General features: G+C 40.0%; 1 protein-coding gene across 1 annotated transcript; it reads right to left on the bottom strand.

Annotated features, from left to right (window-relative positions):
• Positions 1-9804: 9804 nt before the first annotated feature.
• LOC128781101 (olfactory receptor 51I2-like) lies at positions 9805-10768 on the bottom strand. Its single transcript, XM_053925649.1, has one exon. The coding sequence runs from the start codon at positions 10766-10768 to the stop codon at positions 9824-9826; it is 945 nt and encodes a 314-aa protein (XP_053781624.1). The 3' UTR covers positions 9805-9823.
• Between the last annotated feature and the right edge of the window lie 2825 nt (positions 10769-13593).

Genomic DNA, 13593 nt, shown 5'->3' with positions numbered 1-13593 from the left:
CCTACCTCATAAAACTTCTTTCAGGATTTCCTGTCATAGGAAACAAAGAACAAAAAAACTCTCTTTATTCCCTTCACATATTTTTCCAGTAATCACTTATTTCTCTGCTCTGTTTATAACTAATATTTTCAAAATTACTTTCCATGGAAAATGTCCGTCTAATCTCTCTTCTGTGGGGCAATGGTCACACATGTATGTCTCTGGCTCAGACTTCTTGTATCTCTGGACTCCAGCCTTCAACTACCTATCACTTGAAATAGCTCATCAGCATCTCAAACATAACCAATGCAAAACTGAACTTTTTAGTAATCATCACATTTGATCTTCTCCAATATGTATCATTTCATAAAAATTTATCATCGTCTATTCACCAGGCCATACAAACCCAGGAGGTATCTCTCACTCTCTCATTCCCAGATCTAATTAATCTATTACCACCTTCCCAAACTATACTTATCACTGGCTGTCTTCTCTATGTCACTTCCAACTGCAATTCATCCCTCAGCATCCTTAACCTCCTGGTTTCTGCAAGACCTTCCTTGCTGACTGACCAGCTTACTTTCATGCCCCTCTCTAATCCATTCTCCACAAAACAGCCAAATTATTTGTTTAGAAAATAAACCAAATAATGTTGCACTCCCACTAAATACCTTTCAATGGCTTCCCTCCCTTTTTGAAATAAAATTTAATGAGAATTCAAGCATCCTTTCTATGGCAAACAGCTACATTAGTACTACCTGGGAACGTATCTTACAGCTATTCTCAGCATTCATTACTTCTCTGCTCATGGGTATGTGTCCCTCTTGTATATCTTCATATATTTTTTTCTTTGACTTTTATCACACTTTAGAATTACAATGAATTGTTACATTTGGTTATTTGATTAACATCTTTCTCCCCCAATAACTTGTAAGTTCCCATAATTATCTGATTTTCTTCTCATTCTGTCCTTAATGCTTACTGGTCACTGGGCATAGAGCCCTGGATTAGGACTCAGGGATTGCCCGTTCTATTTCTAATCAATAAATATGGATTAAGTAAACTATCTTAAGAAGAAGGTATTACAAACTTCTTCAAATATTTGTACCCTAGTGACTTCAAGATTTTGGAGCTATGAATGAGATTTCTATAGGCCTTGGTAAGGGAAGAGCTGAAGTCCCAACTTACCTCTGCAGCAGCTCCAGTAGATGGGAGGAGAGAGGTAGGTGAAGTGTTTACCAGGGAAGAAACACTGAGAACTCAGCTCACTCTGCACTCAGCCTCCCTGCCAGCTTCCACCCCCTCCAAGCCCTGAGCTATAAAACTGCCTGTTAACAGTCCCCTGGGCCCAGTATGTCCCACTGCAGAGAGGTGGCTGGGGCAGCAGGAAATGCAAAAAATTTTGTGTGGGTGGCTCCTCTGTGATGTGGCACTTCTTTGAAGCTGTGAGATTTCAAAGAAACTAAGAGTTAGAACTTGATTGTTATTTATTTTTTGGAAGAGGATCTGATGCCCAGAAATAACTCATTCAGTAAGTGAAAAACAGAGCTAGCTTGAATCCCAGACCCTCTGACTCTCATAGCAAGTTTGGAAGAAAGGCAGTTGTCACATCACAGCCCTTCCAATTTACTTCCCATATTACAAAAATATTTTCAAGTACAATTACATCATATTATTTCCACTGCCAGTAAAGTCCAAACTTTTGTATGGGCCTCTGCTGTCACTGCCTTCCTATCAACCTTTATCTTGAGCCATTTCCCCTTTGTTGTTTCTACTGCAACCGTAATTATCTCCAGTTCCTCGACTATGCAAGGCTTATTACTCCATCCTCATGGTCTTCACAGATGCTGCTTCCCATGTCTTGGAAGCTTTCCCCAGTCACCTCTCCTTCTCGCCAGCCTCTTATCCACCAGCTGTTAGCTTAAACTGGAAGATTTACACTAAACGGAAGGGTCCCCTAACCTCTTAGCCTAATTAATGTTTAGATAACCTTCTCTATTGCTCTTTTCTAGAAACTCGCAGTGTTGTGATTGTGTGATTTAATGTAAACAATGTTATTTGTTCCATGCCTCTCTCCTACATTAATATGTAAGTTCCATGAAAAGTGAGTCTATGTCTTTCTTATTCTTCAGTATACTCAAAGCACTCAGCATGGTGTTGAGCAAATAGTAGGCATGCAACTAATACTTCTGCCATAATTAACCCAGTCAGAAAAACAGCCTCAGCCTTCTTTCCATAAATGTCTTCAAAATGGGTTACTCTGCTATTGGTGAATCGCATGTTAAGGAACATACAACATGAACACACCTATTCAATCGATTGTTTTTCTGGTCAGTGTGTCTGGATACCTATTAGCCCCACAGGGTAGAATGACCCACAGTTAGGTATTTACTTAAACAAATTTACATATTTTTGTCCAATGTGAATCTAAAACATCTTTTCATTTCTCGATAGAATCTTTATAAAGTATCTGATTCACTTCTCAACTTAATTAATCCAAGACAACGTGCACTAGAGAAATCTTTGACCCCACAGGCTGTGTTAGAGGCCCCTTCTCCGGGCTACCACAGACAGTACTCCTGGCATCTTATCTCCCTGGACTGTAGCCGTTGCTATTTGTGTACACTGACTGAGCCCTTTGTGTGTTGGTTTGCCCCACTAACTTATTTAAAATGGATGAGCCCCCTTTGTGTCTGGTATCTTGCATTTCTCCAGCCCAAACTAAGACCATCATTGTTAGATACATTTAGCTTTAGAAGGCAATACAAGAAAGGCCAAGAACTGCAAAAGGTTTCAAAGCTGTGTCACCAACTCAAAGTCACACTAGTCTTGAACTTGGGAAAGAGCTGCCTGGGTTCAGCTCCTGGGCCTTTACTTATAATCTGTACTTCTGTGTCTTTACCTGGGAAACAAAAATAATAATTTTGCCTGCATCATAGGCTGCTGATAGCAGCTAATAAGTTTTTAATAATGAACTTTGAACTGTGACTAGCACATATTAAGCCACCAAGTAATGTTATCTCTAGTATTACTTCAGAGCTGGTAAAATGAACATGAGAGATTTTAAAAGACTAATCTAAGTAGCTCAGTTGAACTAAGAGATCAAGTGAGGCTAGTCCTGACCTCAAGCCTGCCACAGATAAATATTCTGTCATTTTGTTTTAAACTAATTATCTGATATTAGTTTTTGACTACAGCATAAACATTCTGGCTGGCACAGGCTTCTGATGAATGGGATGGGGGGAGTAAATGTTCAGCGTGCTCCTGATGTGCACCAGGTAGGATGAGTCTCTTGGGGCCCAGAACCAGGCCCTCAGAGATAGAAGTATTCGTCCTCTACAGCCCACAGCCACACCTGGAGGAGATTTGGCTTCCCTTCGAAAAGGAACTGTTTATTCCTTGAGCTGGAAAACACCTCCATGGGGAGCCAGCTGGAGCACTCAGAGCTCGCAGCCCTACAGCTCACTCCTAGGACTGCTCACATTATTCTCATTTGCTTTGATTCCTCTCTCTCTCCCCCTTTCTCCCTCTCTCCCTCTCTCTCTCCCCCTCTCCCTGTCACACACACACACATTTTATATTAAAAAATAAATTTTTTCTCACTAAACAGACTACTAATGAAACTTCTGTCAATGCTTCCAAATACTTTTATATGCAAATATATGACTATTGAACAATAATATTGTATGTTTGTGTTTTAAAGAAAATTAAGATGCCCAGCTAGCTCAGTCAGTAGAGCATGAAACTCTTAAAGAATATTGTAACCATGCCAGAAATATTATCTGAAAAATATTTGATTTCAAATACTACTTTGCAATGGTTTATACATTCTTTTAAGCTATGCTATACTAGAAATCTGTTGTGGTAGCCATATCTTCTATTTTAATTAGTGTAACTTTCTAATTTTTTTTATGTTTTAGCATTTGGGAGATCACTTTCATTCTTGTCCAATTTCTTAACTTTTTAGAACATATGATGGAGGGTAATCTCAATTGTACAGTAATACTAAATTACTTTAAAATTATGTTGTTTTATGAAAACAATACTCACAATTAAGTAAACTGAATTCGAGAAAAAATGATACCTTTAATATTTGTTTAATCTTCCACCAAGTCACATGCTTTGTGTCCATTCAAGTTTATTTGTAACCTATCAATAATAGTTAAAGTTTTTTCCATAAAATTTCCCATTAAAATATTACTGAGGTGAATTAATTTTTAAGTTTGATAATTGAAGGACTTAATAACTAAAATACTTGTGTTTTCGAAGTCACTAGTTTTGTATTACTATGTTATATTTGGAAAATTTTTTCATTTTTTTTAATTGTCGGGGGGCTTTAACGCAGCCCCCCAGGTTCCGCCACGGCGGAAGAAAAAGACTACCAAGACATGATCTGCTTGGGGAGGAAAGGTGGCCGTTTCTCTCAAGGGGAGAAGGGCCCTGAGCCTCTCTCTCCAGGGGGTTTTATTAGGTTCATTCGCATAGGAATACAGATAAAGCTCATCAATCATTGTCAGTCAGTAAGGGTTAAACAATACAAGATTTACAGAGAACTCTGAGGGCTTATTCTGAGTTACAGCCAATTAGTTAGAGGGCCATAAAACTTTAGGCGCCAGACTCATCTCAGGTCTGGACCCTTATCTCTTAAACTGAGGGTACAAATTAAGTAGGTTTCACAGGAATGTATGTATTTTTCTTAGGCCTGATTCCCCAGGGAATCCGCCCCTCCCAGCACAGGACTGCACTGCCCTCTGTTATTGCTTCAGGCTTAAGTCAGGCAAGGGAAGTAAGGAAGCCAAGAGATTAGGAGACTTCTTGCAGACAGAATGAGGACTCAGGCTATTTCAAAGCCAAGGGGCGAGGGTCCATCACCCCCTTTTTCCACAGCCCCCCAAATCCTTCCCTGCGGGCCTCTTCCGTGACCAGAACCTGTCTTAGGTTGATCCTCCCTTGAGGATTCTTACCCGTCATTGGCTAACTGGCCAAGCTCAGGGCCAAGCAGGGTGAAGTGGGCAGAGGTGGTACACCTGCCAGGGAGACAAGCTTTGTCTCCTTAGTGGCTTATGGTCCCAACTCTGACTCAGCCTTAACCATGAGGGGTTACAGCCTCTGAAACCAGGCAGGGCGGTTCCCAACATTTAATGACTTAATGTCTTCATTAAAATAGTAAAGTCCTCTAGAATACCCACAGACACACACAGTCCTTCCTTCTCCCTCTGCCCAGTCTGGGGTACCGTATCTCAGGAAAAGAAGTAGAAGTCCATGATTCAGGCTCCCGGCACCATCAGCTGTGTTGCTGCCACGGGGTCCCCACTCTGCTAAAGCCACATGGTTCTTTCTCCCTCTCCTTCACCAAAGCTGCGTGCTCCTCTGAATTTTTTCAAATTTTGATAACCTTCCCATTTTAAGCCTTAGTGCTTCCTGGATCCACAATTTACATCATTTGCAAATGATTGTATTACAGTTACATTCATTTATTTATCTAATCCATAAGTATTGATTGAAATCTACTAAATAATTTGTATAATGTTAAGCTCTAGGGACAATTTTGGTTACTTTCACAGTAACCAAATTATAATAAGTGTTGCGTACTTCTTATATGACAAGCAAGGTACCAAGTATCTTACAGACATAATCTCTAAACTATAAAAACACAACAATCTGGGGATTTTTGTAGCAATTTTACAAATGAGTCAATTGAGGCTCAGGGAGATTGGAGTTTTTCCAAGGTCTTGATAGAACTTAAGAAAAGTTGACACTCCTTCTAATATTAACAAATAATTCATTCTTTCAAGAAGCTTAAGATTCAAATAGGGAGCCACGTACAGGGGAAGACAGAATCATATCTAGGCCCTGTGGTATAACTCTACATGAATACATTTGAAGTATATAAAATAATGAAATATTTGTTTTACCAAGCAGATGGAGGGCAGGTAATAAAGAAGTGATGGAAATGCTGAGTCAGTGTCTGGCTCATGGTATTTGTCTAATAAATTTTTTGATGAACAATTAGAATGATATGTAGTTTCCAAGTATATAAAAATAGACAAGATATTCCAAGAAAAGCTGATCAAAACAAAAATACAGAGGCATAAAGCAACTTGCTGGTTTTGTTACAGAGCAGGGGGGGGTGGTTCACGATAAATTATTACAGAAAGGATTCCGCCTTTCTGTCTCTGGAGGTTCCTTCCCCCCACGCCCACCTGCTAGGTTCGAAATGCCCGCCGCCAGAGGAAAGACGTCTCTCAATGCCAGAGACTGGTGAAAAGGAAAGGAATTGTTTATTTAAAAGTTACACAGACTTAGAGTAATGGCCTAATGTCTTCAATAAGATACTAAAGTCCTTTAGAATACCCACAGATGCACAGTCCTTCCCTCTCCCTGTGCCCAGTCCTGGGTACCGTGCCTCAGGAAAAGATGTAGAAGTCCGTGATTCAGGCTCCCGGCACCATCAGCTGTGTGGCTGCTGCAATCTCCACTTAATCCAAAGCCATGTGGCACCTTCTCATGGCCCAGCAGCAAGAGTCCTCTCTCCCCTTTCTCTATGGCTGCAAAGTCTCTCCTGCTGCCTAAGCCGCGTGGCAAGAAGAAGCACTCCAAAACCTCGTGGTCCTCTTTACTCTCCTTCAGAACCGCGTGGTCCTTTTCCCCATTTACTTTGGAGCTGCGTGGTCTCTTCCTTCTCCCCCAAAACCTTGTGGCCCTCCTCTACTACTATGGAGCCGCATGGTCTCTTCTTTCTCTCCTTCCCCAAAACCTTGTGGTCCTCCTCCTACTACTTTGGAGCCGCGTGGTCTCCTCTTTCCCCCTATGGCTGCTGGGCCTAGGTTTTAAATCCCAGTGCCCATCTTCCTTTGCAGCCCCATTTCTGACTCCTCCTACAGTCAGCTACACCTGCCAGCATCCCTGTATTCTTCCAGCTTTACTGGGCTGCCATAGTAAGTCTGGGCAGGTGTGGCCCCATGGCATGGAGCCAATCATCTCCACGCTCTCAAGCAGGCCCTGTAACCAGGGGGAGTTACTTCCCAGTCCCATCCTGGGTGGAATTTGAGCCCCTGGCTCAAAGCATGGCCACAGCCACTTAACACATCCATGAAACCAGTTAAAGGTTATAGATATGTTAAATGACTGTGCCAGGGGTTAGCTGCAAAGCTCTTGCTACCCAAAACAGCTCTGAATGGCCCTGTTCCATGTGTCCCATCCCCCCTGGCTCAGGCCTGTGGGGGTGAAGACATCCTACATACATTTTTCTAATATTTCCTGGACACCCCGAGTCCTGGACCCCATTACAAATCCCTTCTTGGGGCCCTCCTCTTGGCTGCACCCTGCTTCAGTTTCGCAATCACATGTAGCTTCATTAGCTGGAACAAACTTATTTCTGAGGGGTGGGGGATGTGTTTAGGGGTAGGGAAACCTAAGAAATGAATATAATAGTGATATTATTAAGGTACATGTTAAGGGATTTGGACTTTGTCTTTAAGCAATAGGTGCCATTTAAGGCTATGAATGTTCTATAATCATATTCTTTAGGGAGATTTTTCTGGCTCCAGCTTGGAAAAGTGAGAAAAAAGAATGGTGAACAGGGACATCAGTTTGGAGATATTGCCAGGGTGAACTGAGGTGTAACAATGAAGGCCCCAAATAAGGTAACAACAGTGGTGAAGTAGAGGCAAAGATTGGATAAGCCAAAGTCTAATTAGAATTTTGAGGACTTAGTATCCAGTTACAGATAACGGGGTAAGGTAAAAGAGTTCATTTCTGTCTCAAGGTTTGTGACATTACTAAAGGAGTCCCCTACAAATTAGTAAATAACAATGTCCAAAAAGGCAAAATTGTTTTCCCTTTATTTTAACCAGCAAGTATACAATTTAACATGTAAAGAAAATATACAGATAATTTTTTCTTCATTTTTTTACAGGATGGAATTTTTTCTCATTAGATACATTTTCTGGAATCAGCTATTATTTATATTTTTGCATTATTTCACTCATGAACACGAATCATATTAAGAGATTTTGGAAAACTGTGTCTCTTTTTTAATTGTAGGATATGTGTCAATTATTCTTTGTGGACTTATTAAAAAATTAATTATTGAATTACTTCTACTCTTTCCCATTTACTTTCATCACTTCTTTATTTTAACTTTTACAATTATATTACATAGATTTGTATTCTTCTATAATATTATAAATTGAATGCTGAATTTCTGAACTTCCACTCCTTTGTTTTTCATAAAACTACTACCCAAATTTACCAAATGTTATTTTTACTGAAAGTTAGAATATTTAATACAATTCACATGCAATTACATTGATCTCATCCTAAAAGCTGGGTGGACAGTGTGTGTCATTGAAATAAATATTGACATGCATAGCTAGAGCCAGTGTATCATACATACTTTATTTTAACCAATATTCTTTTGATGTATTTATTTTATATCATTCTGATAAGAACACTCAACATGAGAGTTACCCTCTTAAAAGTTTTAAGTGCGCAATACACTATCATTGAGTATAGGTACAACGTTCCATAGCAAATCTCTACATACAGCTTATCCACCTTGTTTAACTAAAACTGTATGCCTATTGGCCAGTAACTCCTCATTTCCCCCTTCCCCAGACACTGATAATCATCATTTCACTCTTTAATTCTATCAATTTGCTTATTTTTCTAGTTCATATAAATGAAATCATAGAGTATTTATCTTTCTGTGTCTGGCTTATTTCACTTAGCACGATATCCTCAAAGCCGTCCGTGTTGTTGCATACTGCAGAATTTTCTTCTTGAAGGCTAGACTAGTATTCCACTTATGTGTATACCATATTTTATTTATTCATTTATTGGTTGATAAACATTTAGTCTTTTCCATAGTCTGAATTTTGTAATTAGTGCTCTATTGAATATGGAAGCGCTGATGGCTACTTGAGATCCTATTTCATTTATTTCCAATATATACCCAAAAGTGAGATCAATGCATCGTATGGTTATAACACCAAAAGCAGAGGAAACAAAAGTAAAACTAAACAAGTGGGACTATATCAGCCTAAAAAGTTTATGCACAACAAAGAAAACAACCAACATAGAATAAAGGCAACCCATGAAACAGAAAATATTGGCAAACCACATATCTGATAAGGGGGTAGTTTGTAAACTATATAAGAAACTTTTTACAATTCAATAGAAAAAGAACAAATAACCTGACTTTAAAGTGGGTTAAGGAGTTGGATAGCCATTCTACCAAAGAAGACACACAAATGACACACAATATATGAAAAATGTTCCATGTCTCTATTTAACAAAAAATGCATATGGAAACCACAGAAATTACCAGTTCACACTGGTCAAGATGACTATTTATCGAGAAAACAAAAGGAAATAAATGTTGGCAGGGATGTGGAGGGATCTGGACACTTCACACTGTTGGGGGCAATGTGAAATCGTGCCTCTGCCAAAAACTGGAGAAAAGAATCCTTCACCCATTGTGGAACTATTTCCATGGTAACAAGCAGTTTTCTTTGTGATGATTCACTTTAAACAATAATGATGAAAACACATCTTGACAAGTTTGGGGACTGATTATGAGAATGTCCATTTTGAATTAAAATAAACAGAAAAATTGAGCAATGTTTTTGCTGAATTATGACCCAGTTTACCTTGCCAAAGCATGTGGACTGGAATGTTAACGAGTGCCAAGATATCACCAAACATCAGGTGGCAGAAGTCCTAACAGTAGGTTAGTGTCCAAGGAAAATCTGAAGTCTTGTCAAAAGAGGTTGGGAAAATTCAAATTTGTCCAATAACAGTGAATATTCTCTGTGTCTTGGCCTTTCACCATGACTCCTGCTTAAAACTTGGTTCCCAGTAGTATTTTGAAAAGTCTTCGACGAATCTCTTTGGTTTTGATGGAGTAGATAACAGGGTTGAGCATTGGAGGAACAAAGAGATAAATGAGGGACATGAGTGTGTGCACATACTGTGGAGCGTGCCTCCCGTAGCGAGCTGCCATGGACACACCAACCATGGGCCCATAGAAGATGAGCACAGCACACATGTGTGACACACATGTGTTGAGTGTCTTTAACCGTTCCTCCCAAGAGGCAATGGCAAGTACAGAGCGTAGTATGAGCAAGTAGGAGAGAAGAATGAGTGCAGAGTCCAGACCAAAGGAAGAGATGACAACGAATAGACCAAAAATATTATTGATGGTGATGTCGCCACAGGGCAGGCGGATCAGATCTGGATGCAGACAGTAGGCGTGGGAGAGTACATTGTCCTTGCAGAAAGGCAGCCTCCTCAGAAGGAAAGGCAGTGGGAAAACCATGCAGAAACTGCGAACGATAACAGACACGCCCATGCGTGCCACACGAGCATCTGTGAGCACTGTGGCATAGTGTAGCGGATTACAGATAGCCACATAGCGGTCAAAACTCATAGCCAGCAGGATTCCAGACTCTGTGAAGGAGAAGAGGTGAATAAAGAACATTTGAGCCATGCAAGAATCAAAGCTGATCTTCCTCACGTGAAAGCAAAACGTGGCCAGCACAGTGGGCAGTGTGGAAAAAGACACACCTAAGTCATTAACTGATAGCAGAGACAGGAAGTAGTACATAGGCTGATGCAAGCTCTGCTTCTCCTTGATAATAAAAAGGATAAAGGCATTGCCCACAATGGAGACAATGTAGAGAGTACCAAGGAGCAGAAACATCCAGTGTTGGGAGGTCTCCAGCCCTGGGAAACCAGTCAGGGTGAAAGGAGGCAACTCTGAACTGTTTTCAGGATTACCTCCCATGCTGGAACTATTTCTTAGATTCTCTGGTCACTATCCTGGAAAGAAAACAAACATACAGTTTTATCTGTGGCCTAGGACTAATATTTTAAGACCCTTAAACACCATCCAGCCCCTCACTTTATGGCATCAATTTTGCTCACCAAATCACTCATTCTTGTTTCTCATTGTCACTAACAGTATTGAAATTGTCCAAGTTTTCTCAGTTTATCTATCTGGCTAAAGAGATTATGTTGCCTTTCTTTATACATACATCTGTTGCCACTTTGCTCTTTCTCACAATTAAAGCTATAACTCATTATCAATCTGGGGGCATCACTTTGTCCAAGATCTATGGCAAAACCATTCAGTCCTCCCCCTGGGCATTCCACTTACTCATTGAACCATGAAGTTTTCTCCTTTCCATTTTCTTATGCTACCAAATATTTACTACCTTATTATGAATCCCTGGCTTTTCTATTCCTTTGCTGTCTCTCAGTTGCTCCAGATGTTTGTCCAGACAGGAGACGGATGGAGAGAAAGCTATCCATACATAGAGATAATCTTCCAGATGTTCATCAGATGCATTTGGCTCCTGTACTTCCACTCATCTTTTTATTCCTCTCTCTATTTCTCTTATGGCATTCCTTTTCTCCCTGAATAACTTCATTTCTTGAAAATCTTTTTAAATAGTTTATTTTAGAACTGAAAAATTATTTAACAATCAGTAATAATAAAGTATTTGTAATTAATAATTACTTAATAAGTAATTTTAATCATTTTCCTGAGAACATCTGTGTTCTTCATGTCCTTAAATAACAACACAATTGTATCTAAGATTGAGGCTCAAAATCCAAACATCGCTGGCTTTTTCTTCCCTTTACTTTCTACAGTAAACTCAGGAACAACAGATACAAACACTGACCACAAAGTGCCTCTGCCAGCACTTTTCTGTATTTGCTTTGACCTGCACCACATACTTCAGATCCAAGAAATTACATTCTTGTACCATCATAACAGTCTCCTAATAAATCTCATGCCTCTCTCTATTTCATTCTCTCTTCTGGAGTAGAACTAATATTTTTTAAAGACAAATCTAAAAATGGCATTGTTCTGATTAGAAACCTTGCATGTCCCCTCATTGCCAAGGGATCAAATCCAAACTCACTAGCCTAGAATTGAAGGTCCTCTGTAGTGAGTACTGAATCAATATTTCTGGTCTGAAATCTTTAAAATTTTTTCTTGAACCTCAAGATACCCAGATAGGTCTATATGCTCTTATCCAAACAGGAACCACAGTTCCTCAACTCGCACAGATTCTAGATGCAGAGGTTTCCCAGAATGTACGTACCCATTCAAACCATCCACCAAGTCCAGAATCAATGATGCCTTCCTCATGAACACTGGGTTTGTCCTTGCCAGCAGAGGTAACTTCTCTCCCATCATTCTCACAACTGTAGGTTTGCATCTCCTTCTGTACTTGTTTTTTTCCAGCCCTGCATTATAGTTGTGTGAGTCCTATCTTTTCTACTGACTCACCAGGTGCAAGAGCTCAACCCTGACTCTCCTTTTTGTTTAAGTCCCAGCCATGGTTAATGCAGGGTCTCGAACAGGAGGTGTACTAAATAAGTCAGAGATTCCTTTTGGCTGTCTTTGTTGTAAATCGGAGATGCTAAGAAACTTAGCTATAGATGTTGTGTAGATCCAACGGTGGATAGGTGTGAAAACTCTTACATAGAAAGACTGTGCAACTCTGAGTTCTAAAGCCTGCACCATACCTGTCTTTGCTCTTTCATCTTTGCCCCTTCTCTACGCAAATTTTTTGTTCATTCCATATTGGTAGGACCCCTTTGCTTTTCCTACTTGAAAACACTTCCTAAAAATGTTTCTTTGCTTCTGTGCGCAATATGCAGACACCTTCTATTGGAAGTCTTTTAGCACTATGTGAGGTCCTGCCATGTGGCTTACAAAGCAGCCAGTGTCATTTCATACACCCCCTTATACCAGGATATTCTGAGAAGAGTGAGGAGGTACCTATTTACACCAAGGCATCTATATGCGAAGTGTAGCCTAACATGGTGTCTCTGCAGGCAAAGTAATAACCTGAAGCAGAAAGCATGGCAGGATTTCAGCAAATGAACAACAGACAGAAAATATAAAACTGGGAAGGTGATAAAAGTGAAAGAAGTGTTAAAAAAAAAAAACAAACAACCCTAACTCTGATTAGGAGCAGCACTTCCTCCTTTAAACTGTCATGTTCTAACACTCAGGATTTTTCAAGTAGAGGCAGACTGCCTTAGGCCTGAGTCTAGAGTGTCTGACACCCCAACTTACCTACTTGTGATGCTCTATGCATGGAGGGTAAGACAGAGGGAGAGCAGTAATGGGTGTCCTGCATGCCCTGCCCATAGCCAGCAGTTACCTCTGCCAACTGCCTGGCCTGAGCACTATAAGGCTGCCTCCAGGAAATCCCTTGAGTTTATAACCACTCAGGAGCTCAGATCAGCTCAGGAGCTCATGGACTACTGGGAATATGGAGTATCCACAGTACTCCACACCTCTCTGAGTTAGCATCCAACGTTCATATACAGGAGTAGAAAAGATCAGAACAGGCCCTCCAAGAATATTCTATGTAGTCCCTCATTTTAGAGAACAGATCATTAGAGCCTCAAAAGAAAAGGGACATCTCAAATTTATACAGCTCATCAATGGCAGAATATTTAAACCTAGGTGTTCTAACTTAGCTTGTGGCTTTTTTTTTTACTATACTACTATGATAAATATCCACAAGAATCCTCTAAAGAGTGCTTAAGCCATATATAAATTAATGCCAACATCTGGATTTATTA

Source organism: Desmodus rotundus, chromosome 5 (assembly GCF_022682495.2).
Source record: "Desmodus rotundus isolate HL8 chromosome 5, HLdesRot8A.1, whole genome shotgun sequence".
NCBI classification, from domain to species: domain Eukaryota; kingdom Metazoa; phylum Chordata; class Mammalia; order Chiroptera; family Phyllostomidae; genus Desmodus; species Desmodus rotundus.
Note: the sequence above shows the minus strand (reverse complement) of the source record. Positions and strands in the feature narration are given on the sequence as shown.